The sequence below is a fragment of the Crocodylus porosus genome, unplaced genomic scaffold (genome assembly GCF_001723895.1).
Source record: "Crocodylus porosus isolate Cpor-Errol unplaced genomic scaffold, CroPor_comp1, whole genome shotgun sequence".
Classification (NCBI taxonomy): Eukaryota; Metazoa; Chordata; order Crocodylia; family Crocodylidae; genus Crocodylus; species Crocodylus porosus.
Window position 1 is genome coordinate 39,288,256 of NW_017728915.1, and position 23,229 is coordinate 39,311,484.

The 23,229-nt window shown below is 50.0% G+C and overlaps 2 protein-coding genes across 3 annotated transcripts in view; one reads left to right on the forward strand and one right to left on the reverse strand.

Annotated features, from left to right (window-relative positions):
• Nucleotides 1-2: 2 nt before the first annotated feature.
• Nucleotides 3-7,878, forward strand: ZNF276 (zinc finger protein 276; the record flags this gene model as incomplete). Its single annotated transcript, XM_019535459.1, has 10 exons — nt 3-385; nt 1,104-1,156; nt 1,410-1,889; nt 2,891-2,969; nt 4,552-4,632; nt 5,034-5,144; nt 5,222-5,297; nt 5,854-5,971; nt 6,170-6,269; nt 7,463-7,878. Coding segments are annotated over 10 exons (1,767 nt in total), but the record flags the coding sequence as incomplete, so codon positions are not given.
• A 285-nt stretch (nt 7,879-8,163) lies between these two features.
• FANCA (Fanconi anemia complementation group A) overlaps nt 8,164-23,229 on the reverse strand; it is a 39,260-nt gene continuing 24,194 nt past the window's right edge. The window contains exons 25-43 of one of the 2 annotated variants that reach the window (XM_019536050.1): nt 21,972-22,071; nt 20,684-20,883; nt 19,829-19,925; nt 19,085-19,261; nt 17,915-17,988; nt 17,492-17,620; nt 16,579-16,669; nt 15,392-15,558; nt 14,438-14,543; nt 14,179-14,238; nt 13,658-13,762; nt 13,119-13,231; nt 12,695-12,836; nt 11,951-12,013; nt 11,054-11,159; nt 10,159-10,234; nt 9,396-9,552; nt 8,939-9,031; nt 8,164-8,476 (exon numbers count right to left, since the gene is read on the reverse strand). In XM_019536050.1, coding sequence (XP_019391595.1) covers nt 8,369-8,476; nt 8,939-9,031; nt 9,396-9,552; nt 10,159-10,234; nt 11,054-11,159; nt 11,951-12,013; nt 12,695-12,836; nt 13,119-13,231; nt 13,658-13,762; nt 14,179-14,238; nt 14,438-14,543; nt 15,392-15,558; nt 16,579-16,669; nt 17,492-17,620; nt 17,915-17,988; nt 19,085-19,261; nt 19,829-19,925; nt 20,684-20,883; nt 21,972-22,071 — 2,164 coding nt within the window. In that variant the 3' untranslated portion in view covers nt 8,164-8,368. Of the gene's footprint in view, nt 8,477-8,938; nt 9,032-9,395; nt 9,553-10,158; nt 10,235-11,053; nt 11,160-11,950; nt 12,014-12,694; nt 12,837-13,118; nt 13,232-13,657; nt 13,763-14,178; nt 14,239-14,437; nt 14,544-15,391; nt 15,559-16,578; nt 16,670-17,491; nt 17,621-17,914; nt 17,989-19,084; nt 19,262-19,828; nt 19,926-20,683; nt 20,884-21,971; nt 22,072-23,229 lie in introns of those variants that run through there. The other variant, XM_019536051.1, reaches the window with a different exon arrangement.

Genomic DNA, 23,229 nt, shown 5'->3' on the forward strand with positions numbered 1-23,229 from the left:
CCCACCGGGCCGGGGCCGGGAAGGCCGCGGGGACCCTGAGAGCTGACCCCTCCTTCCCTCTCTCCCTCCCCGCAGGGCCCGGGCGGGCGCTGAGCTCCGGGTACTGCCGCCTGTGCCACGGCAAGTTCTCGGCACGCAACCTGCGCCATGCCTTCGGCCGCGCGCCCGGGGCCAGCGAGAGCTCGCCACGCCAGCGCCGCCGGGACCAGGCCTTCTTCGCCGACTTCCAGCGCCTGCTGGGGGTGGCTGTGCGCTGCGATGCCGGCCTGCCGCCCTACGTCTGCAAGAAGTGTCACGCCCAGTTCTACAAGTGCCACGGGCTGCTCAAGACCTTCCTGCAGCACGTCAACGCCACGCCCGGCGGCCACGCCAAGCCCGCGGCCAAGTACGGCGCTGGGTGCGGGCGTGCTCGTGCGCACGGACGAGGAGCACGTTGCCGTGTGTGCATGTTTGTGCATACATGTGCATGCAAGCGCGTATGTGGCCGAGGAGCATGTTGATCTGTGTATGCGTGTTTATGCATGCGCATGGACAAGGAGCACGTTGCTATGCATACACATTTGCGTGTACATGCGTGCATGTTCATGCAAGCGCATACGTGGCCAAGGAGCATGTTGCTCTGTGTGTGGTTGGTTGTGTGTGTATATGCGCGTGCACATGGTATTTCCAGGTGTCTGTTTTAGCATTCGCGTGGCCAAAGGGGAGATGTGGTTTCTCACCAGGGTTTGCTGGTCTGTGCCCTGCCAGTCCACTCTGACCTAGCCAGCAACGCTTCATCCTGAGGAGGACGGAGCTGGGCTGTTCCTAGTGGGGTCAGATAGCAGGACAAGGAGCAACGGGCTTAAGCTGCAGCAGGGGAAGTTGAGGTTGGATATTAGGAAGAGCTTTCTCACTAGGAGGGCAGTGAAGCCTGAAATAGGCTCCCCAAAGAGGTGGTAGAGTCTCCATCCTTGGAGATTTTTAAGCCTCAGCTCAACAAAACCCTGGCTGGGATGATGTAGTTGGGGCTGGTCTTGCTTGGAGCAGGGGGTTGGACTAGATGTGACCTCCCGAGATCCCTTCCTACCCTCACTTCCTACGCGTTGCTTTTCTCTGGCGCGTAGGAGTAGTGACGTCCAGGCCCAGCCAGGGACGGAAGAAGGAGCCTCCTGTTTGGGTAAGTGCTAGGCTTCCTCGTGTCAGGGCAGAGCCCGGGGCCCCTGCTGGGTTTTCCCCGGCATTCAGCAGTGACTCTCAGGGTCATGATGTGTCGGGTCCTGGGGCCCAGGCAGCATCACTGGAGGGGAGGAGAGGGATGGCTGGGCGATGTGCCAAGGCCCCTGAGCCGTGCTCTCCTGTGCTGGCTGGTCGGAGGGGCGGTAGCACCAGCCTGGGAGGCTGACCACACTGATGCCGTTCCCTCTCCGCAGTGGATCTGATCACGTCCAGCCCCCAGTGCCTGCGCAGCCTGGTGACGTGGACCCACACCCACGCCGGGGGCTGCCCATCAGTGCCAACTCTGCAGAGTGTGCTGTCATCCGAGTATTGCGGGATCATCCGTGCTGTGTGGGGTTGCGGCAATGGGCACGACTATGTCATGGACACGGACTCGGACTGCAGCGCCGTGCTCGTAGATAACGCCTTGGCCGTGAAATGGGAGTGGGACAAGGGCGCAGCCCAGCGCCTGACGGACAACGGGGCTGGGGCGGATGCGGCTCCCATGCCTCAGCAGGCCCCTGCAAGGACAGCCGTTTGCCAGGTGCCAGGAAGCAAAGGGGCCGCAGCGGCACCAAGCTCAGAGACCCTGACGTCACAGAGCGGGGATTCATCTCACTTGCAGCTGGATGGCACGGCCTCCCTGCAGGAGAAAGCACTGCCCCCGGCTGCCTCACCGCTGAGCGGTGCCCCAGGTAAGTGCTTGGCCTAAGTTGCAGCCCTCTGCCCTCAGCAGTACTGGGTCCTCCAGGGTGGCACCCACGCCAGCAGGAAACTTGCAGCAGGCAGGTTCCAAAACACATGGAGAAGAGAAGGGGCATGGGGCTGGGTGTCAAGACTCTACAGGTGCCAAGCATGGCTCTGCCACCACCTTGCTTCCCAACCTCCGGTAAGTTCCTTTGCCCCCACTCCCTTGGCTGCAGAAGGGAATGAGACCTGCCTGGTCCCTAGGGGCTCAAGGTGGAAAGTGCTGCCCGAGCCGTGTGGGGGAAAAAACAAGTGCAGTGTCAGTGAGCAGCTCGTCCCCGTGTCCAGGCCCCACCCTGTGTTTGGGCCAGCATCTCGCTCACCTGACAGCAGTCCTCCGGGGAAAGGGCTGTGTTTGGGACAGGTTAGTTCCCTCCCACAGCTTGGGGCCACTGCCCTGTCCTTCATTTTAATCACTCAAACGTGAGTCTTGGAGTGCCCTGCCCTCCCCCTTGCAGCAACTCCCCTCGGAAGACTGGGGAAGTGTCTGGTGCAGCTCCAGGGCTGGATGGAGAGTATCGGGTTGGGCACCTTAATCCCCTCTCCCTCCTCCCATTGCCCTTGTTAACCCAGGCTGGGACGATCCCAGGGATGGGAGCAACCCCACTCAGTGTCCTGCACCGTGCTCCCAAACCTGCTGAGAGATGCCTGGTTGCTAGCAACAGGAAGATGCCATTGAAGGCTCATTTTTTAACATGCCACAGCCAGAGGCTGCTGCTGGGTGGAGCCAGGGGCCTGTAGAGGGATGTGGGAGAAGGGGAAATCCCACATGGTCTCCACAGCCCAGGAGCTATAGCCTCGGCCACTGGAAGGGGTTTGGTCCTGCATCTCTTTTATGTAACAAGCTGCTACACCAAGTTTCTCCAGCGCGACCTTCTCCGCAGCCATCCTCGCGGGCTCAGCTGCTGCTGTGCATATGTAACATGTGGTGTTCTCCTTCCTTTCCTAGGACAGTTGAGTGGGAAGCAGGTTCTGTCTCCAACGTCGGATGAGCGGGTAAAAGACGAGTTCAGTGACCTTTCTGAGGGGTGAGAGAAGAGTGGGTTTAACACAGCTTAAATGTCTTTGCAAGCATGAGAATGCTCGGCCTAGGGGTGTCCTCCCTCCGCAGAGCGGTCTGTGCCCCTTGTTCCCTGACCCACACAGTAGTTTCTTGGTAGCGATAGCACCAGCAGCTCTTTAGCTGACATGCTGGATTCACCCCTCTGGCTGTTTGCATAGTGTTGCTTGGTTTCCCTTTTGATGGTGCTTGAAATCCCTTCTAGAGGCAGATGCTTTCAACAGCTCCTGAGAGAGTTTCCAGCAAAATAGATCCTCTGTGTCTCTTAAGGACCTTCCGCTCTGACAAGTACTAGCCTGCTCTTGCCCGGCTCTGTGGTGGGGTTAGCTGTAGCTGTTGCTCTGCTCCACAGCCAGTCCTGAAGACTTGTCTGGCATTTCTGCTACCCTCCTAGCTCCTGTAGATCTGGATCCTGGTGGTGCTCATTAGTGCAGATGCCCACAGCAGAATCCAGCAGGCTGCACTTCCAGAGAAGCCTTGGTTCCCTTTACAAGAGGACACATTTCCCATGGGGTTCCCAGGTGGCTTGGAGCCTGTCAGCTTCTCCAGTCCATCAAACCATATGAATCAGCAGAAGAGACTTGGCCCAAATTCTCAGAGGCAGGTTCTGAATCTCTTCAGCCTCTGCAAAAGAAGGCTGAGAGGTGATCTTGTAGCTGTGTATAAATTAATCAGGGAGAACGAAGCAAGGGATAGGAGATGCTCTGTTTACCAAAGCACCCCTTGGAGTAACTAGAAATAACAACCACAAACTAGCAGAAAGCAGATTTAGGTTAGACATCAGGAAGAACTTCTTTATAGTAAGGCTTGTCAGAATCTGGAATGGGTGTCCAAGGGAGGTGATGCTCTCCCCTACCTTGCGGGTCTTTAAGAGAAGGCTGGACATGCACCTGGCTGCCGTCATCTGACCCCAGCGCTCTTTGCTGCCCGGGGCAGGGGGTCAGACTTGACGATCTGTTGAGGTTCCTTTGGACCCTAATATCTGTGAAATAAAACTGTATCTGGGGCTATTTGACATTGATGTCAAAGGTCTGGTGCTGCCTTTGGCAACCTTCGACTTCAGGCCCTTGGTGAAACATGTTAAAAACCGATGTAAAAGATGCTGCTGGGTTCTTTGGCCTCCTGAGTTAATTACTCCTGTCCATATAATTAGCACAGAGAGCCCCAACTTAGATAAGTGCAGTCAGAAAGGAGGCATTGAAGAACAACGGCTTCACTGTCTTGCTCTATGTAGATCACCTGTCCCAGCTCTTCCAGGAAAGGCTGGTGGTAGAACTGCCAGATTTTCTCATTAAAACATCCAGATTATTTTTATGGGGCTTTAGTTTCGGGAGGGACTCATCTGGTAGCTTCCTGTGTTTTGTGGAAGGGAGGGTTGTGTGCACTGAGGCTGTAGCGGAGAAGCTTTTGCAGCCCAGGTTGTTGCGACTTCCTGCCGGGGAGATGAATGCATTAGCGCGGTGAAGAATGAATGATGATGAGACCAGAGCATCCGAGTGCCTGGTGCTGGCCAAGCCCTGCCTGAGTAAAGCGCCTGTTCTTTTTCTCAGAGACTTCTTGAGTGAAGATGAAAATGATAAGAGAAACGCACCATCTTCAGACGATTCCTTTGAGCCTTACTCAGAAAAGAAGTAAGAGCCTTTCTTGTCTCTGCTAAAGATGAACATGGTTCTGGTGTCTTTGTCCATGGACTAGGTGTGGCATGGGCTTCCTCTACCCCCAGGGAAGGGTGCTTTTCAGTCAGCCTTGGGATCTGAGCTCCCCATAGCACCACCACCCTCTCCCCAGCCTGTCAGCAACTGCAGCTGGCTGTGCCTTAGCCTCATAATTTCAGTCATAGGCCCTATTCCCCACCACCAGTCCTGTGTGCAGTGCACTGCCGCTTCTGTCCCACCTGGCTGCAACGAGCTTATGTTTCTTCTGTTCTCTGAGCCATGCTGTATTGCAAGTTAAAAGGCAGCACTGCCACGATTTCACAGTTCAGTTCTCCAACACAGTCTCATTCACTTCTCATCCCTGTTCCTTCCTCAAGGGGGTCCAGCAAAAAGAGTGAAAGCAAAGATGCAAAAAAGGCAGAAGAGCCCAAAATAAGGAAGAAGCCAGGGCCCAAGCCAGGCTGGAAGAAAAAGATCAAGTGTGAAAGGTAACAGAGTGCAGGTTTGAGGAGGGAAACCCCATGAGGTTGACTCAGTCTCACGGTGGCAATTCTCTGCCTTTCAGAGAGGAACTGCCTACCATTTACAAGTGTCCTTACCAGGGATGCACAGCTGTGTACAGAGGGGCCGACGGCATGAAGGTAAGTCAAGAAGGAAGCATCTGGCTTGTGCTGACTTGCATGGCAAGGGGTGCTGCTGCCGTTGCCAGGTATTGAAAGGTGCAGGAGGTCTCTCCTGTCAGCAGAGGATTAGGATCAGTCTGGAAGCTACCCTCCAGCTCTCTCAGCTGGGCATCAGCCCCTCACTCCCAGCCAGACAGCACGGGTGAGTGATCTTGTGTGATTGTGTATCTGTGCTCCTTTTGTAGCATGCCTCATCCTCTGTCCCAACAGCCACCCATTGGCCTGCTGGTAATGAGCTACTTGGTACTGAACGGCTGTGGGAATCAGGCTCCTCCGCTAAAACCCCTAGAGAAGGGCTCAGCCTTCAGGCCTGCTGCAACTGACAGCTCCATGCTGGCACCTGTCACTTGCAGCAAGGGCGGAGCCTACTTGTAGGCTGCCAGGAAAGGCTGCAGCAGTGCCCGCTCTGCCCTGGGGCTTGCCGTGCGGGGAGGCATGCTGTGGCATGCTCTGGAAAACCCACTCTGGACTTTCAGAGGAGTCCCCAGGTGTCTCTCTTGGTCCTTGTCTTTAGAAACACATAAAGGAGCATCATGAGGAGGTTCGGGAGAGGCCCTGCCCGCACCCTGGGTGCAACAAGGTGTTCATGATTGATCGGTACCTGCAGCGCCACGTGAAACTCATCCACACTGGTATGTCTGTCCTTACCCAGCCTCCCCACCTCCTTCCCTACCTGAGTGGGCATAAATAAGCCTCTGCTGTGCCACCACATGAGAGAAACAAAGTGATGGCTCCAGTTTCAGCTGGGAAAGGAGCTCTGAAAAGCTGCCAGCGTGGGGCCTGTTAGCAGTGCCCTCAGCCCCATCAATGTTCCACTGCTCTCATTGCAGAGGTACGCAATTATATCTGTGACGAATGTGGGCAGACCTTCAAGCAACGCAAACACCTCTCGGTCCATCAGATGCGCCACTCGGGAGCAAAGCCTCTCCAGTAAGTGCCCCTGTATGTCCTGGCACGTACCCGGGGTGGGGGAGAAGCAGGAGGTAAATGAATAGACAGCATCAGTGTTGGCAGGTGGCCCCAACCAATGCTGGTTCCTGCTAGTTTTTTCACGCACGTCTGGTCACTCCAAGCAGGAATGAGTCTGTCCGGCTTCATTAAGAACCTAGATTTAGACTCAAGACACCTTTGGAAAATGCCAGCTCTTAATTTTCCTTTTTTAAATTGAAGAAAAACGTTGAGCAGTTTTCCTGTTGCAACTCAGAAAGACCCCAGCTGTGGGTTCCTATTTGACATTTCTGGGTTTGTCTTGTGCATCAGGTTTTCCCACTGAACAGTGCTAGCACCCGGGTCTTAAAAGGATTTAATGGCACCCTGGTTGAAAAAAAAACAAAACAAACCAACACACACACACTGATTTGGCAAATATCCAAGATGAAGAGGCAGCATCTGTGCTGCCCATTAGTCAGGGAAGCAGAGGACTGTTGCCCATGTGAAAGCCACTTAGAAAAGCCTCAGGGTAGGTGATGCTTTGGATCCACTTGCTGTTGCAGCAGTCACTGTGAGAAGTGTGAAGTTCTCCACAGCAGAGAACACCCCAAGAGGAAGAGACAATTCTGCCTGGGGGCTGACAATTAATGTGGATTTCTAGTTTCTGAAAGCAGGAGGAAGGGCTCTGGGCCCAAATCTTTCTAAAGCTAGTTTGAATCAGCCCGGGCCATTTAGGCCCCTGGAAAGCAGGGTCTTCATACTTCTGCTTCCTGTGCTAGGAAGCGTAGCAACCACTGCTTCCCACCCCCTCAGGAAACAGGAACTGGTCGTGGTCTGCACCAGATGACAAGTTGTCTTATGCTGGTCTGACATGTCAGGGAGTCGCTGGCTTTTGAGCTGCCTTTTATCCCAGCCCTGCAGCATTCCCTTTGGGCTTGATCCCCTCTCTCCTTTGTTCTGCCTGAGCTGAAACACATGAGTACAGAGCTGCTCTTGTGCCCTTCCCCTGCAGTCTTGGTGGCTCTAATGGATGGTGTCAGCCACCACCAGGATTGCGTGGGGCAGACTTTTTTTTTTGTTTTGTTTCTGCTCTTCGATCAGGCAGGCAGAATACGCTTCCCAACATGCAACAACCCCCAGCAGCTGCATTTGGGGCCGTCGTGGTGTTGCTCATGCAGTGTCTTGCCTTCCAGGTGTGAAATCTGTGGCTTCCAGTGCAGGCAGCGGGCGTCTCTCAAATACCACATGACCAAACATAAAGCAGAGGCAGAGCTGGAGTTTGCCTGTGACCAGTGCGGGAAGCGCTTTGAGAAAGCCCACAACCTGAACGTCCACATGTCCATGGTGCACCCCCTCACCCAGAATCAAGACAAAGCCAAGCCACTGGAGCCAGAGCAGATCCTCCTCTTGAATGCTACGGGGACTGCAGAGAGCCAGGCAGTGAAGCCAGAAGTGACTGCCCAACAGGAGCCCACCTGAAGGGCAGCTGGGGTGTCCTGGATATCTGGCTTTGTAGAAACCGTACTGCAGCGTGGGGATTTCTCATCAACATTTCACTAGTCTCCGAAACGACTCGGGGGAACTCGCTTCAGCTTGCTCGGGAAAAAAACAAAACAAAACAAAAAAACAAGAAAGCTTTGACCATGCTGTGATTCTCCGTGCTTCTGTCTGATTCAGCCGTGTCGTCCTAAGCAATCACCGTCTAATCTAAGGAAGCCAGGGGTTCAGTCCCCCTCCACCCACAGGCTGATCCAACCCGTCGTGCTGCCCCTGGGATGTAGCTGCACAAGCCACAGGCCCCTCCGGCGCTTCCTGGTGGGTGGCGTCCAGGGGGCCACGAGCGATTCCATCAGACCTGGGTTTTAAATGATCATGATTCCCAAAGTCTAAAATGAAATTTGTAACCAACTTTTTATTGTAACGAGAGCTTCATGGTTATGCTTGTAATAAATTATTTACAGAGGAAATCGGAACCCAGCCATCCTGGTTGCAAGGGGGAGCAGCGGGCCGGCCCAGCCGCTCTGGATTCCAGAAGCTGCATCTTGCTAGACCCTCATCTCTGCGGCTGCAGGGCCAGATTCATGGCTCGCAAGTCCCACTCAGAAAAGATCTGGGCCATCATGGTACTCCAGGTCAGCTGCAGGCTTCGAGTAGTGCAAGAGAGCAGCTGTCATCTCTGGGTCGAACTCTTTGCAGAGGTCCAGGAACTGGGGGGGGAAGCTGATATTAGGGGCTCACTGCTGCTTCAGAAAGAGCCAAGATCAGTGCCAGGTCATGCTGTCTGCCAACAGCTGAGGTGTGCCTCTGCTGGGGATGGGACTGGTACTGACTCATCTGAGCAGTGGGTGTTAACATTTAAGGAGAGCCACACCACGGGACATGCAGAGGCTGTGGTTCAAGTGAGCTGGACGCTTCTCACAGCTCTTAAGCACAAAGTTTGAGGAGAAACTTGTAAGAAAGTACAAATATCATTTGAACAGGTAGAGCCTGCTAGAGAGGAGGGGAGCGTACAGTATTGCATGGGCAGCCTGTCCTCAGGCAGGTGATGCCGTGCGCTTGGGGAACTGGGCAGAGTCAGTCTTGTGAGGAGGACAAAGGGGTGCATACGTGTGGGCAGCGAGCAAGACATGCAGCCCCCAGGCTGAAAGGGAGGGGAAGACCCCACATACCTGGTGCACATTTGTAAAGCTCTTCCTGGGGCACCGGGGGATTGAATGAAGCAGGAACTGCCGCGCCTTTGTTATTGCTTCTAAAGAATCCACCTGGGGAAAAGAGGTTGGGTTCAGGATCACGACTGCAGGCACAGGGCACTGCCTGTTGCTGCACAAGCCGTCTGCATACCTGCCCTCCCAGCTACACCCGGGCTGGATCTCTATGCCACAGGCACACATGAAAGGGTGCTCTAAGCTCCTGTGCTAGTGCTGCTGATGGGAAGCTGTTTGACATCAGCCCCCACAGGCTGTTAGTGCTCCGCTGGGCTGAGCACTACCCACCTCAACTGCATTGGCCATTTTGGAGAGTCAATATTTGTGTAGGGCAGTGAGAAGAGGGAGACCTACTGTAGCTTCCGGGGAGGGGCAACAGGCCTGGCTGGCTGGAAGGGAATGGACCATGACCACCACTCACAGCGTTTGCAGCATGCATGCTTTGTGCCTCTTGGTCTGATCCAGGAGCGTTCCCGCCATCGACAAAGAGCTGAAGAAGCTGAATATATGAGTCAATGACAACAGCAAGGAAGCCAGGCTCTCGCACAAACAGCTCTTGGTGAAAGCCGGGGATAAGGCTAGAAGGAACCATAGCAAGAAGCATGAGCAAAAGGTTCCCTTAGCATTCACTCTCTCCATTCAGTTTAATGCACAAGAGGGGCAACGGCTAAACTGACCCAGCATTTCCACTGCCTCCTCTGCAAAAGCTAGGACAGCGAACACCCATCCGTGAACACCCCCGAGCTGTGCTGAACAGCTGTAATGAGGGATTCCACAAATCTTAACTGGTGAAAACATCACTGAGCAAAGGCGTCCCAGGGAGCAGGGAAAGCCACCGCAGCCTGATCAACAAAGCAGCAGCAGCAGCCTTCAGAAGACTACGGCAATTCCTAGCTTTGGAAGGTACCAGAGAACTAAGCCCTTGAAACACTCCCGCAAGGGGGGATAGACACAGGCCAGGAGGGGTCACTCCAGTGAAGCAGTTATCCCGAGCAGAGATGCTCAGACTTCTTTCTAGTACCACTTGGATTGCAAGTTCTCCTCCACATGCAGATTTGCCCAAGTTCTCAGCTCAGTCCCAGAGCACGGCACTAACCTATGAACAGCCAACCATTTCCTCCCCGCACTTTTAAAAAAGGGAAAATACCCAAGTGGGTAAAAGTTAATAGGATTTCTTTGGTTACCTGAAGAATGCAAGAGGCAGCAGCCTGATGTACTGGTCAGAGACTGCACGGCGTAGAACATGATAGAAGCCATGGCCTGTAATTTCCAAAGCAAGGGTGGGTAAAATGATCACCGAGCCTGTTCAATTACTTCCACAGCTGTGCAGACGGTAGGCCCTGTCCCTTCTAGCCAGCAGAGATTATTTATATGCTGAGTCTGGGTCAAGGCACTGCTGGGGAAGAGGCTTGCAGGACTGTTCTCACACAGCACTCATGCTAGGCGAATTACTGCCAATACCTGAAGGTTGAAAGCTATTTGTTCTCAGCTCTCTCTCGAAAAAAAGCAACATGCCAGGTTCAGTGAGGATCTGGCAGGCCTTGGCTGAGCTCCTGCCAATACCTACAGCAGCTGACAGCTCCCAACATGATACCAGACACCTTCAGTCAGGAAAAGCTCCCTTGAGAAGTGTCGTTTTTGGGGGGCAATTACAAGGCACGCAGCGTAGATTTGCACCTTATAGACTAAACAAAGGAGATTATGCATGTATTTTACATACATGATATTAACTCAAGCTTTTGTGAGCTGCAGCCCACTTCTTCAGATGGTATGGAAGGAAAGCAGAGTATAAGGAGCAATAAATTACAATAAAAGACAAGTGAAGGAGAGAGCGAGTTAAGGGGAAGAGGGGAGGAAGCCGTGCTGGGAGAGAGAAGCAAACATTAAACCTATAGGAACAACCGGAGTTGCCAGGTAATGGGACAAGAATCCATGATCTCTGTTTAAACTGCACTTAATGTCTCTCTGATCTGTGAACATGGGGCCCAGGGTCCCCTTGAGACAATACCTCCACCAGCTTGAGGGGAGAATCCTTTTGCTTGGCATTCACAGGGGTGGGGGAGAGAGGATTCTGCTCACCTTTGTCTACAGAGTGGAAGAGAACCAGCCAGGACATGCCCCGCTCTTCCAGGTGGCGCAGGATCTCCAGGCACCATTCCAAAGTCTCATGAGCATCCACCCCTTCCTGGGTACATGAGAAGGACAGAAGTGCCTTACCTGTGAGCTGGTACACATCAAACCAAAGGGCCACATCGAGATAGGGTAGCTCTAACATGCTCAGCAGGCTGATGGAGCCTTCTCCTTAACCCCCTTCAGGCCAAGGCTTCCTAACAGGGATCCAATGCATCAGTGCTAGCACAGGAGTCTCCGGGTCTCCCCAGGGGCACTGCTGCCCCTCCAGAGCACACCCAAGCTGTGCTCCACGCACAAGCTCAGCTACTCCCTCTGCTTCTCTAAGACATTTCTCCAGCTGTACAGGGGGCAGACACCAGCACTGAGCTTGCAGGGGATTTGGGCATCAGTGAACATTCAAACATCATTCAACCCTCATCCTTTTGGTCCATACCTTGGGGTCTCCTTTGCTTGGGACAGCGGCATTAGACAAACACCTTCCTGCTCTGTTTGACACTAATCCACCCACAATGCTTCCTAGTCACTGCAGTCTGCGCTGGGTGGTCATTAGGGCCCCCCCCCATAAAGCACCAGGCCCATCTCCTGCAGTAAATATAAAAGATGCTCTGCACTGCACTGAATGAGGCATCAGACTGACTGCACAGGAGGGTTTGGAAGGAGGGAGTCACCAGAGACACCAAAGAAAAGCTGTCATGGTGGGAGAGGAGCAGAGGAAGACAGCTGCACTAGCCAGTCCTGCTCAGCCTGGGATGTTCTCTTCCCCTGGCCTCTGGCAAGACAAGCCAGTGTACCTGAGTGCACTGATGGAACCTGCTTTTAAGTGTGGGCCCAGGGTGGATTTACCTGTGGTGCTAATCTTGTTGAGATCACGTCCAGGAGTGAGAAGAAGAGCAGAGACACCAGGAGCTGCAAGTGAGAAAAGCTGCTCGTTATTTACACATTGACTTGACACCTGTACATGCCATCCATAAAATAAGCCTTCCCCAAGCCAGTACATCCTGGAGATTTACCACTCTTCTGCATGCAGTGCCATGCTGTTCAACGGCCTAGCATAAAAAAGAACCACATGACAGTGCCGCAAGAGGCAACAGTTTCCCCACCACTGGTGAAGGAGAGCCTGGGAAGCAGTGACTAGAAGCACCAAGCAACACAGGCTATGTCTTCTCAAGGCAACCTTCCACCCTAGATCACATAATCGGTAACTGTAGAAACCAGCCTCCCCAGAGGTCAGCAGTCAGAAGGGACCAACACTGAGACCTGGCCCAGATCCACAGATACCCAAATGAATTGGAGAGCTCACCAAACTGGGCTGTGCTAGTCATCTTACAAAGAGCTAGCATAAGGAACTAGAGAAGGGAGAGTGCTTTGGAAAAACCCAGAGATCTGCTTCTTTCCAAGAGTCTCCCAAACCCCTGCCCTAGTCAAAGCCCTCCCAGGATTCCACCATTCCAGGCCTGCATGTACACCTCAGCCTACAGCTCCCTGCTGCAGCTGGGAGCCAACATCTAGAGTTCACTGGTGGTGCTCTCTACCAGTGGTGTTTCTAGGGGAAGAAAAGGGCAAAGGGCTCCCGATGTCCAGCCTTGCCTGCTCTGCGCTGGAGCCCAGCCTTCTCAGGACCTTGCTTCTTCCTTTATGGGCCACTTGCTGCTGAATAGTGAAATGCAGAAATGCAGCTGAAATCCAAGGGGCATCCGGAAGGAAGAATGCTGCTTCTGAGGAGAGGAAGCTAAGAAATGACAACAGAGTGCAGCAGTTCAGGAGAAAGGCACCCATGGGTGCATGTGGGAAGAGGGGGAAGTCAGGACCTCGGGTCAAAGGCCTGATGGGGGAAGGGAAGAGATAATGGTTCAGTGCCCAAGAGAGCCTTTGGCAGTTCTCTAGACCATCTGACCAAGGGATCATGGCAATGCCAAACCCATTTGCCCAGAGCTCAGGGGCAGGCATGTTTTAATCATAAGATTTCTAGGCTGAGAAGCTGTTTTCCTCCCTGCTGCAGCCTCACACTCACTTGGTTGCAGAACACTGGCACTTCTTCAGCCGCTGCATTTCTTGTGGAAGGCAAGCCCCAGACAGCCTGGTCCACTGGCAGCAAAGCACTGGCTCCAGCCTTGGCCACCACCGCTGCAAGGAACCCAAAAACAAGCAAGGTTAGCAGTGGTAGAAATAGGGGGCAGCAAAGTGAGACAAGGGCAGCTCTGCTGGGGAGTGTGCGAGGATCACCACCATCTCATATTTGTTAACAAGGAAGGCATTAGCCACATGTTCCTGCCTCTTTCAATTAAAATGATTCTGAAAAGGGACCTGTCTTCTCAGGCTGTAGCAGGCTCCTTGCTGCCATATGCCATGCAAGTGGGTTCAAGATCAGTTGTTCCCAAGGCGCCCCTTGCTCTGAAGCTGGGGTTAAGACTTTGTGCTTCTGGTTTGGGTGTTTTAGGCAACTGACCAAGCCCCAGGTACCAATACTCTGGGAGCCCTTTTTACAGAAGGATCAGCCTCCATTCATGCTTAACAATGACCCGGAAAGAAAGTCTAAGAGAGATTGCTTACCCCCGCAGAGCAAAGCAGAAGGGGACACTTGGTTCGACATGTGGCCAGCACATCGTTAACCCCCTGTACCGACTCCTGACAATCCAAACTGGCACTCAGCAGCCCCTGAAGGAGGACAAGTGCAACATGCCCGAATAGCAACATACCCCTCTGATGCATTTCACGCCCACTCATAAAAAGCAGCTGTAGGGAATGGCATTGTTCAGGAAGAGAAACCGCACACACGACCCAACTTCCCCCAGAAAGGTCCAACTAGATTATTAGGCTGTTTGGACTGGAAGTCATACAGTATAGTCCACTGATCCAATGCAATGTTTGTTCCTTTTAGTGCTTTTCCACATACACATGAGTTTTTGGACTGTGTTGAGGTCAAGTTCTTGCCTTGATTTCCCAAACCACTACAGAAAGCATATTTCACTCCTAATTACACATTCTTATTGCATGGGTCACGTTTACAAGGAAACAATTTTAGTCTCTGTATACTATGGAAAATGGAATACAAGGGAGGAACTAGCACGTACCCTGAAGAAATGAGCAGTAATGTCATAGGAGAGCACACACCCTCTGGAGCAGACGTTCCTCTAACAAAAAGAAAAGCAGACAAGAGTTCACTCAGTGGTGGGTCACTGGAAGTACAGCATCTTTTCTTTTCCAACTGCATTCCTCCTCGGGCATACAGGTATGCAATCCCCCCCAACCTTCTACTCCTACATTTTTAAGGGTTTTCTCTCCACACGCAATTACCAACAATGCTACTGTTGTGTGGGATGTTGCACGTACCAGCTCTGAGTTGACAAAATGAAAGAAATCTTCACAATCCAAGGTCACTCTCTTTCCTCTTTGGCATGTTGTAATAAGGACTGGTGGAGGGAGACCCAGAAGAATCCTAAAGCAAAGCTTAAAAATTAATCCTCAGTCCAGAGGAGGATAGAAAAACGCAGCAATGCTCAGGTCATGGTGCATACAGCTTTGGTTTTCACAGAGTTGAGAATCCTTGTCTGGACTCTTAAATATCTGCTGATGAGACACTTAAGGGTTATTCACCAGGGACTTTTCTGCTTACCCAGAAGAAGACCCCCTAAATAGTGTCCTGGGAAAGGTTAAATGCCCCTCATTGCAGCATGTAAACACAGGCAGGGAGACAGGGTGCTGGCAGCTGGAAACAGGGTCATGGAGGAGAGGGAGGTCCTTGGAACTCTACCTACTGCAGGATATTGCAGGGTTCAATTCCTTGCCCCTCCCAAATAAGATGAAGGTCTATGAAGTAACCAGGGGGGTTGAGCTGCAGCAAATAGCTACCAGGCACCCCTGAGGTGCACCAGCTGTTTGTGTGAGTGTATTGCAAATGGCACCATTTTTCTGATCTGCTACACAGGACCACTGAGGAGCTCCAGCTGAGTGGAGAAGTGGTGCCCCTTCAGGTAAGAACCAGAGAAAACAGTCTGTCTTGAGGGTGGCATCTTACTGCAAATTAAGCAGCATCGTCCACCAGGGTAGGGCGGTGTTTAGCAAGAGCTAAATACCTGGGGTAGGGAATGAACCTGGGCCTCCCACACAAGGTTAGGTACAGTAGTTTCCAGCGCAGTGTGATGTTATGCTCCTTCCCCCATCATCACTCTCTCCCCACCAAGGGAGATCAGAGGTACCAATAGCGCGCTGCACCTGTGCACAGCCAAACTGGGTTTCTGACACTGGCCTGCATTTTAGAGGCTCTGGGCTCCAGTCGGTATTTACCTTTTTTGCAGTAGCAGCTCCTGCTGTCTCCGTAACTGCTGACCCACAGCCAAGCCGTTTCCTATACTTGCTAATCTGGCCTGGAACACCCTAAACAGGAAGTGTTCCCTGCCATGCAAGCGGCCTGCAGACAAAACCTTTCTGGCCCCCAGCTCAAGTACCATTTCCTGGAAGGAAGAAAGCAATCCAGTCAGAACTTTCCTCCTGTCTGCATTTCAAATCCTCTGGGACTCTGGGTACCAGCAACTAAGGTGATTTTAGACTTCAGCTGTTGCACACCTGCCAGGAAATCTCAACTCTTCCATCAATAACCCCTGCAGCAAGTCAGCTAATTTCCTGAACCTTGCACCTGTTCCCAGTTACTCTTTTGAGCTTCTTTTTATTTCTTTATATTGCAATTCTACAAAGTACTACAGGGCTTGCAAAATCTGCACTGTAGTTTGACAACCTGGCTTCAGAAGCATCTGGTTTTAGTGATCACTCACACCCTGCAGTAATTATGTGCCTACTACACACATAGATTACACTTCACTTTCCAAAGGGGAGACTTCAAGGAGGCTGATATGCACTCCTTTTTGTTTGCACTGCTGAGTGAGGCAGCTAGTAAGAATTATGAGGGTGAAAATGAATTGCTTTGTTTTCTGGAGTAGAACGGATTTGCACCTTTAAGTGCCAGCTGGCTGCAGGTAGAGACAGAACAGCTTGATTGCTAATTAGAACCAATTTGGAAGAAGGGCCTGTGAGCTAAAATGTCTGGTAGAACTTATTGTGTCTTTGTAAGCTGGAGACTGTTCCTACCTTGGGAAACTCCCAGCTTCAGAAACCAGCATGTATATGTACTAACAAAAACACGGGGAGTGGAAGGGGCTACCAACGTCCATCTTTGTAAGACAAGACAAATCCATGCACATCACTGCATTTTGCATGCAACACAAACTCTCCTCATGAGGCTGGGATTCATGTAGGCAGAACCTGGGCCACAGGGCAGCCTAGATTGCTTTGGCACCTTAAGGGCATGTAAATTAACACGCTACATTTGAGTGGGTTTTCATTCCAATCCATCTTTAGGTTTTCACCACATACAGCACAATATCCAAGCCCTATTTTACCAATACAGAACTATTAGAGGTTTGTCATGCCAGGTTTATGGATCTGAAATGGGGATTTGCATTGTGATCTGAAATCACCTGTAATTTGCTGAGAATATCAGGATTGACTGTGCTACTGTGAGTGGAAAACTCCGACTTCTTCAATGGGCCACAGCTGTCCAACTCTGACCTGAAATTAAGAGATACTCCTGATGACTACCCAGGACCTGCCAGGTTCAGAAGCAGCCTGAAGACATATGTACAAGCAGGACCTACATGGAGTACAGAGTGGGGTTCACTGGGGGGGAGACAAGGGGAAGGAGGGGGGTGGCAGGTGTTATCGGTATTCAAACCAGAAAGGTTTTCCACAGCAGGCTTGGAGATTTACATCAGCCACAGTCACAGTAGAGAATTATACTGGTGGTTACAGAGATGTCCACAAACACCCCTATTTAGAACTTTAAGATATAATAAACCCTTCATTCAAACCAGGCTGTTCAAAATGTTCAGCTAAAAGATGTTCAGGCAATCCACTCTATAAGTGTTAATTGTGAAATTGGACTCTCAGAGGTTTTTATAAAATTAGATTTTTAAATCTATATCAATTATGCTGGAAATGCAGGCTAACAGAGTGCTGCAGGCAAACACACATTCTATTCCTTTTGCAATGTACAAACAAGCAGCCAGTGATTGCCCTAGGAAACTATTTTCTGAGGGAATCAAATGCTGTATGCAGATGACTATACCATTATGAAATAAGTCAGACAACTTTTGCTGACACACATGTACAACATGCTCATTACAAAGGAGCAAGTGACAGACAGCGCTTAACGCTGGGTCACAGAGACCCCTCAGGAAGTCTGGAGTGTCTCTCTACATGTACAAACCCTCACACACGAAGTTCTAACAGTGCTGCAGGTTCAGAGGGAAACACTGCCCCAACCACTATGTTTTTCAGACCCCCAGTGAAACTGTTGCTTCTGTCCTTGTGAAAATCACAGGAGATAAATACCTTTGGAAGAAGTCTAGAAATGCATTAATTAGAATGCCACATGCCTCTTCCAGGTCCCCATCACAGCCTCCGGAAGCAGAGGATGCAGGGAGATACCACTCGTATAAAGCCCAGTAATGGAAATCCTGCCTGTAATATGAAACAACAAAAGATTGGTTTCCTCTTCAAGTCGTCATGCTTTCTCTCCATTGTTTTAAAAAGAACACAATGCCCCTAACGTCATATAGAACAGCAGAAATACACTGTCAAACAGACTGGCACATATAAGAAATCAACATGAAACTATGAACACTGGTTGTACCAAAGGAAGGAAGGAAGGAGAGGGACAGACAGCATGCATTTACATTGTCCTAGTCCTCATGGACCTTCTGAAACTAAGAAGGTAAAGATTGTGAACTACCTCCATTGTAACACTGCCCTTACCTTTCAGAAGCAGAAAGGATATCTGTTTCAGACTGGATCTCAAGCTCAAACAACAGCCACTCGCTGAAAGATAACTGAGGTAGAGCAGAGGATCAGCACACCTTTAGGGCAGAACAAAGCCACCAGGTTTCTACAGCCTGACTGCCCAGTGCAGCTGAGCCCTCTGCGACATCCAGCTCACTCCCACCATTCCCGTACAATCCCAGTGCACTGTGTTTACAACAGAGCAGGAGGCTACAGGCAGTTCTGAATCTCTGCTCAGGAATAAGAACTATTTTTGTCCCCATAATATCCTCCTGGTAAGAAACACAAGTCAAGTGACACACCAAAGGCAAGTCTACAAAGCACCACATCTATCTATCTAACATGGATATTTAAGACCTAGACACCAGCATGGAGCATATGACACTCTACACAAATGATAACATAAAGAGAAAACTAGAATAATACTAAGAGCTAGCAATAAAGCAGTCACATATTTCACTCCATATGTACTTTACAGGCCTGCCCAATTTTACAGGTAGTGTATATGAAATAAATCTGTAAAACCTTTGTTAACACTATATGCCAGGACTCCTCTACACAAGACAGATTTCTTAATGAAAAACCAGACAGAGAAACAACCGTCACATAAGACACATCCTCAAGTTAATGTAAGATGAGTGTCTGTAACATTTATGAATGTGCTTTGTATCAATATAGGACTCATTAATCCACTTGCAGGGTGCTGTAGGAGGCTTCGTGACTATAAGCAGAGCACCAGGAAAGGCAAGTGTTTTTAAAGATTTGGTTCTTGTTACAGATCAATCCCTACAAAAAATGAAACAGGTGGGCAGACAGAAATTAGTCTATTATATTGTCATAATTAGAGCACCCCCACAGTACAAGCTGACAGTAACACATCAGATCTTGATCTATTTGTTGTTTTAAACTTCTCTGTACAACCAAATGCCTCCTACCAGCACCTTATCCCCATCTCTGAAGTCTACACGTAACATCCAGCACTTGGACTGCATTCATCTCCCCATCTCCTACCTACAGCCTGTTCAGGTAGCAGCTATTACCACAACACACTAATCACCCTGTAGCTATTCTGGAAAGCCCATAGTGCAGTTCTGAAGTACAAGCATTATGATCTGAATGAAATGTAGCTCGAAGCGTGACTTTCACCTGAAATACTTTCTCCTTCAGGAGTTCCTGGAAGTGTGTTTGCTTCCACAGACAGAGACTGGCTTTCGTGTAGCTCACAGAGGGACAAGACAAGAACCTCCAGGACAGTTCAACTTCCTCCTCCTCACGCCCAGTTCCTCGAGCCTCCAAGTTCAACCGGGGCACAACATACTGCAACTAAAATAGGGACACCTTTCACCAGGGGCAAAAACTGCTTTCATCAGTGAACAGTGATGAAAAGTTCAATAATTTGCACAAACAGGTTTCCCAAATGGAAGCAAAAACTGTAATGTTCACTAAAAATCCAAGCTCTGAAACAGAGAATTCATGGGTCAGTTCCTTTGTACTACAGCAAATTAAACCCCCCACCTGCAGCCCAGGGGAACTCAGCAGACTTAGCTGTTTCTCATTCCACCCACCCACAGTGTTCACACAAAAATCTGAAAATATGTCAAATTGCCAACACCCAGAGGGCTTTTTCCAAGGTCCCAAATCACGGAGTGTGTGCAGGGTACAATTTTAGACATCAGAGTCTTTCAGGGCATCGTTAAGCCATAGCAATGCAGAGTTGCTCCAAAATTGTTCATTCCACGAGGCGTGAGCTAACAGAAAAGAGACTCAGATCCCAACATGCAGTCAGGGTAAATACTGCAGTTAGTGCTGTTAAGCCTGAGCACTCAAAAAGTTGCCCTGGTACTGCATTTTTAACAAGTTAGGCAAAGCAGGACTTGATGCACCTTTTACCTTCTTTAAAAGGCCAGGAGGAAGGAAGCTGCATAAGTTGCCATGAGGAAGGGAGGAAAACTTGCAGAGATAATAAGAAACTGCTGCAGTACAAAACCTGAGGAAAGAGACAGCAGTTACTTGGCTTAGCCAATTTGCTATGTCTTTCCTTCTTTTAACCACTGTCGCTTTCAATCCAAGAAGTTCCAGGTTCAAGACAGATCCAAGGATGCCACCAATGATGATCCTGAACACTTTTAGCAGTACCCAGTGCCCCCCTAGTCCAACAGTGCAATCCCTGTGCAAGCTTTAACAATAGATTTTAAAGGAAAAAGCTGTCAAGGTAACTACATCCATTATTTTAGAAGCTGGCACAGGAAGTTGGGGAAAAGGCAAGGACAAAACCATAAAGCCTGTGCTCTCTGTGTCTCTGGGTACAAGCTTGAAGGCTCTGTATTGTGCGAGTCCAAGTGAACTCCAGAGGCCTCTTCCCTTTTAGTAAGGGGTGTGGCCTGTGGAGATCACAGCTACACCATGCTTCCACTTGACCAGAGATATCCAGGCATAGTTGGGGTTTCCATCTGCCCACCTCTCCCTAAAAGATGAGGGTGACTTCAGTGAGCTTTAAATCAAGGCAATGAGAGACTGCCCTGGGGTCTCAGCAAGTTGCTGACACAGCCTACAAGTGGGCAAAGTAACTTCTATTTTCAAGCAAAAGGATGCTTAGGCCAAATCCTACTGTGGACTCTGGTGTAAGAGCTATACCTAGGGCCTTCCTGTATGACAGAATGCACTGGCCCATATTTCTGCTTGTGGGAAATCCAACCTGGCACTCTAAATAGGGAAACCAAACATTTGATGGCCAAAGGCCCTCACCTCAAGCAGAAGGCTAAGGACTCCCCTGTCCTGCAGGCCAGTAAACGGTCACAGAACTCAGTAACAAGAAGACCCCTTCCAGAGCCAGGCTGAGGAGCCAGGGATCCCACATCCACTTCAGGAATGAAGGACTTGCATTCGCATAAGTGAACCACAAAGGCAGCCAGTCCCAAGATGTGAGCCTCGTTTAGGGAAGGACCCTGCAGATAAACAGAAACAGCAGCTGAAGGGATGCATTTCACTGTTTTTGAAGGACATGAATAGTAGCAATGTAAGAATCCTGCAACAGCAGCTCAGTGCAACTAAACATCAGTTCCACTCTCGCACAAGTTCAGAGACTTCTGGTCTTCCAGATTCTGCTGTAGTTGGAATCGTTTACCAGCCTCACAACTTAACCCTTTCAGAACAGAGTGAAGGGCACAAAACCAAGGATACCCTAAAAACTAGTGGCCATACAAGATATTTGAAACCCAGAACTATATCTCCTAGAAGCTGGCTAAGTGGTAACGTGCTACACACATCTTATACCCCTCCAGCACAGTGACTTTGAAATGACCTGAGGGAATTCAGCAAGAACAGAAACAGCATAAGGCAGCTGTGTGTTAACTCCCAGCATGGGAGAGGGTTAGGACAGGCAGAACTGATTACTAGGCATAAGAGGCTGCACCAGTGGACAATTCAGGGGATACAAAGATGATACAAAAAGCAACTCCCCACCCTTTCCTGAGCTATGCTCTCTGTGTCTGCATCTCTCGTGAGGCAGAACACACAATGTAGCCCCAAAATTGCAAGCTGGGGAATGTGATTTGGTGTGTAATACTGCTTGTACCCATTCAGAATGAAAGTTTGAGGGCACAGACCATCTTCAAACTGTTGCAACATTTACCCAGCTCCTGTAATGTCTAAATGTTCCTCTTAACTAACTGTCAGTGCATCACTCCAAACATCACATGCAAAGTCTATGTTAATGAAGGAATGCAGGCACAGAATTAAAAGCCACAGAATCTGGAAGTCTAAGGATTAATCCAGCCATGTGTTCTTGGTATCTTCACTGCTTAACAGACTTTAACCATGCAGTACAGAATGTGCCAGGGGCTAAGTTAACACTCCAGGAAAATCCTACTGTTAGTACTTCCAGAGATTGAGTTTGGACACTTGTCCAATGCAAGATTTCTTTGGAAAGTAACAGGCTGCAGAACACTCTCTGCAGTGCGGCTCAGATGGGCATGCACCACATGCTTCGCATGCAGAGGCCAAGACAGCCTTAAGCATGAGGGTCTTCACTAACCTGATAATAAATAAGCTGACAAAGCCTGGTCAGCAAGGCAGGCAGGAGATGCCCATGTCCACAAATCATCTTCACAAACAGGGATGGACAGTGCCCCTGCCTAGAGAGAATACAAAGCATACAGTCATGCTTTTGTGCCCAGAAGCTTATCTAACAACTCTCCCAACTACAGTTGACCCAATAAAACATATGAAAAAGTCATGGTTCTTGCACAGGGACTGAACAGCCATCGGAGATTGCCACATCCGGGCTTCAAGTGATTTACACTGTAGTTGAAGAAGAAAGTTCTGAGGAGAGGAGGCTGCTAGAAGGAGAGAAAGGAGATTGCTCCAGACATGGAAACACAGGCAACAGCAAAGAGAGAGACAAGGGCAGAGAAACTGAGACAAAGGTGCCTGTTACCTTAACAGCTGGAGCAGGATTTCTTAAAACATGCTGTACAGTCTCATCTATCCCCCTAACATATACATAGCCCTTCTGGGCTGGTAGCGGGACAGCTCTTGGGGAGATAAATTTGGGGAAAGAATTTCCCTGAGTACTACTGGTTTTCATGGCTACCTTACAGTAGGGTAATCCAGGCTAGGTTCACTATTACTTCACACCATTTAGCACAGTGTGATATATAAAAAGGACAGGCTTCCCACGTTGGTTGTCAAAGCACAAGAGTGAGCTTTCTCTTGGGGTGTACTCAACCATGCTGAGAAAGCTGTTCATCCCAGCAGCACTCACAAAAACATGCCCGGTTTTTGTAACAGGACTGTAGGCAGCTTGTGGCTGTCTCGGGAGTTGCCAGAGAAGGAAATATTTTGACTGTAACATTTACACAATTATTGTTGACAATAGAAAGAGTAAAAAGCAAATAGTTCTTTCCAAAAGGAACTTCAGGTAAAGGACTGTTTAGTCATACTCAGACTCTATTTGTCAGCTCAGACAAGCATGTAACTGCTCGAACAAAGTGACTCACATACAAATTCAAGCTCAAAGGGAGAAAAACAAAACATTTCACACTGCTTTTGATCATGTCCTCAGTAGGAAGTTTCATGCCTTGTCCTCTTGGTACTGGAGATGGCCATAGGGCTAATGCCCAAGATGACTGGATCCACAGCCCCCAACATAACCCAGAAGACATTCTAGTGCTTCATATGCAAAGAAAAATACCCTCTTTGTGCTTCGATTAGTTTGAGCTAACAAAAAGCTACCAAGAACTCCATAAGAGAAGGAGGAAGGGGGATCTGGTGGCCTGTTACAAACTAGTCAG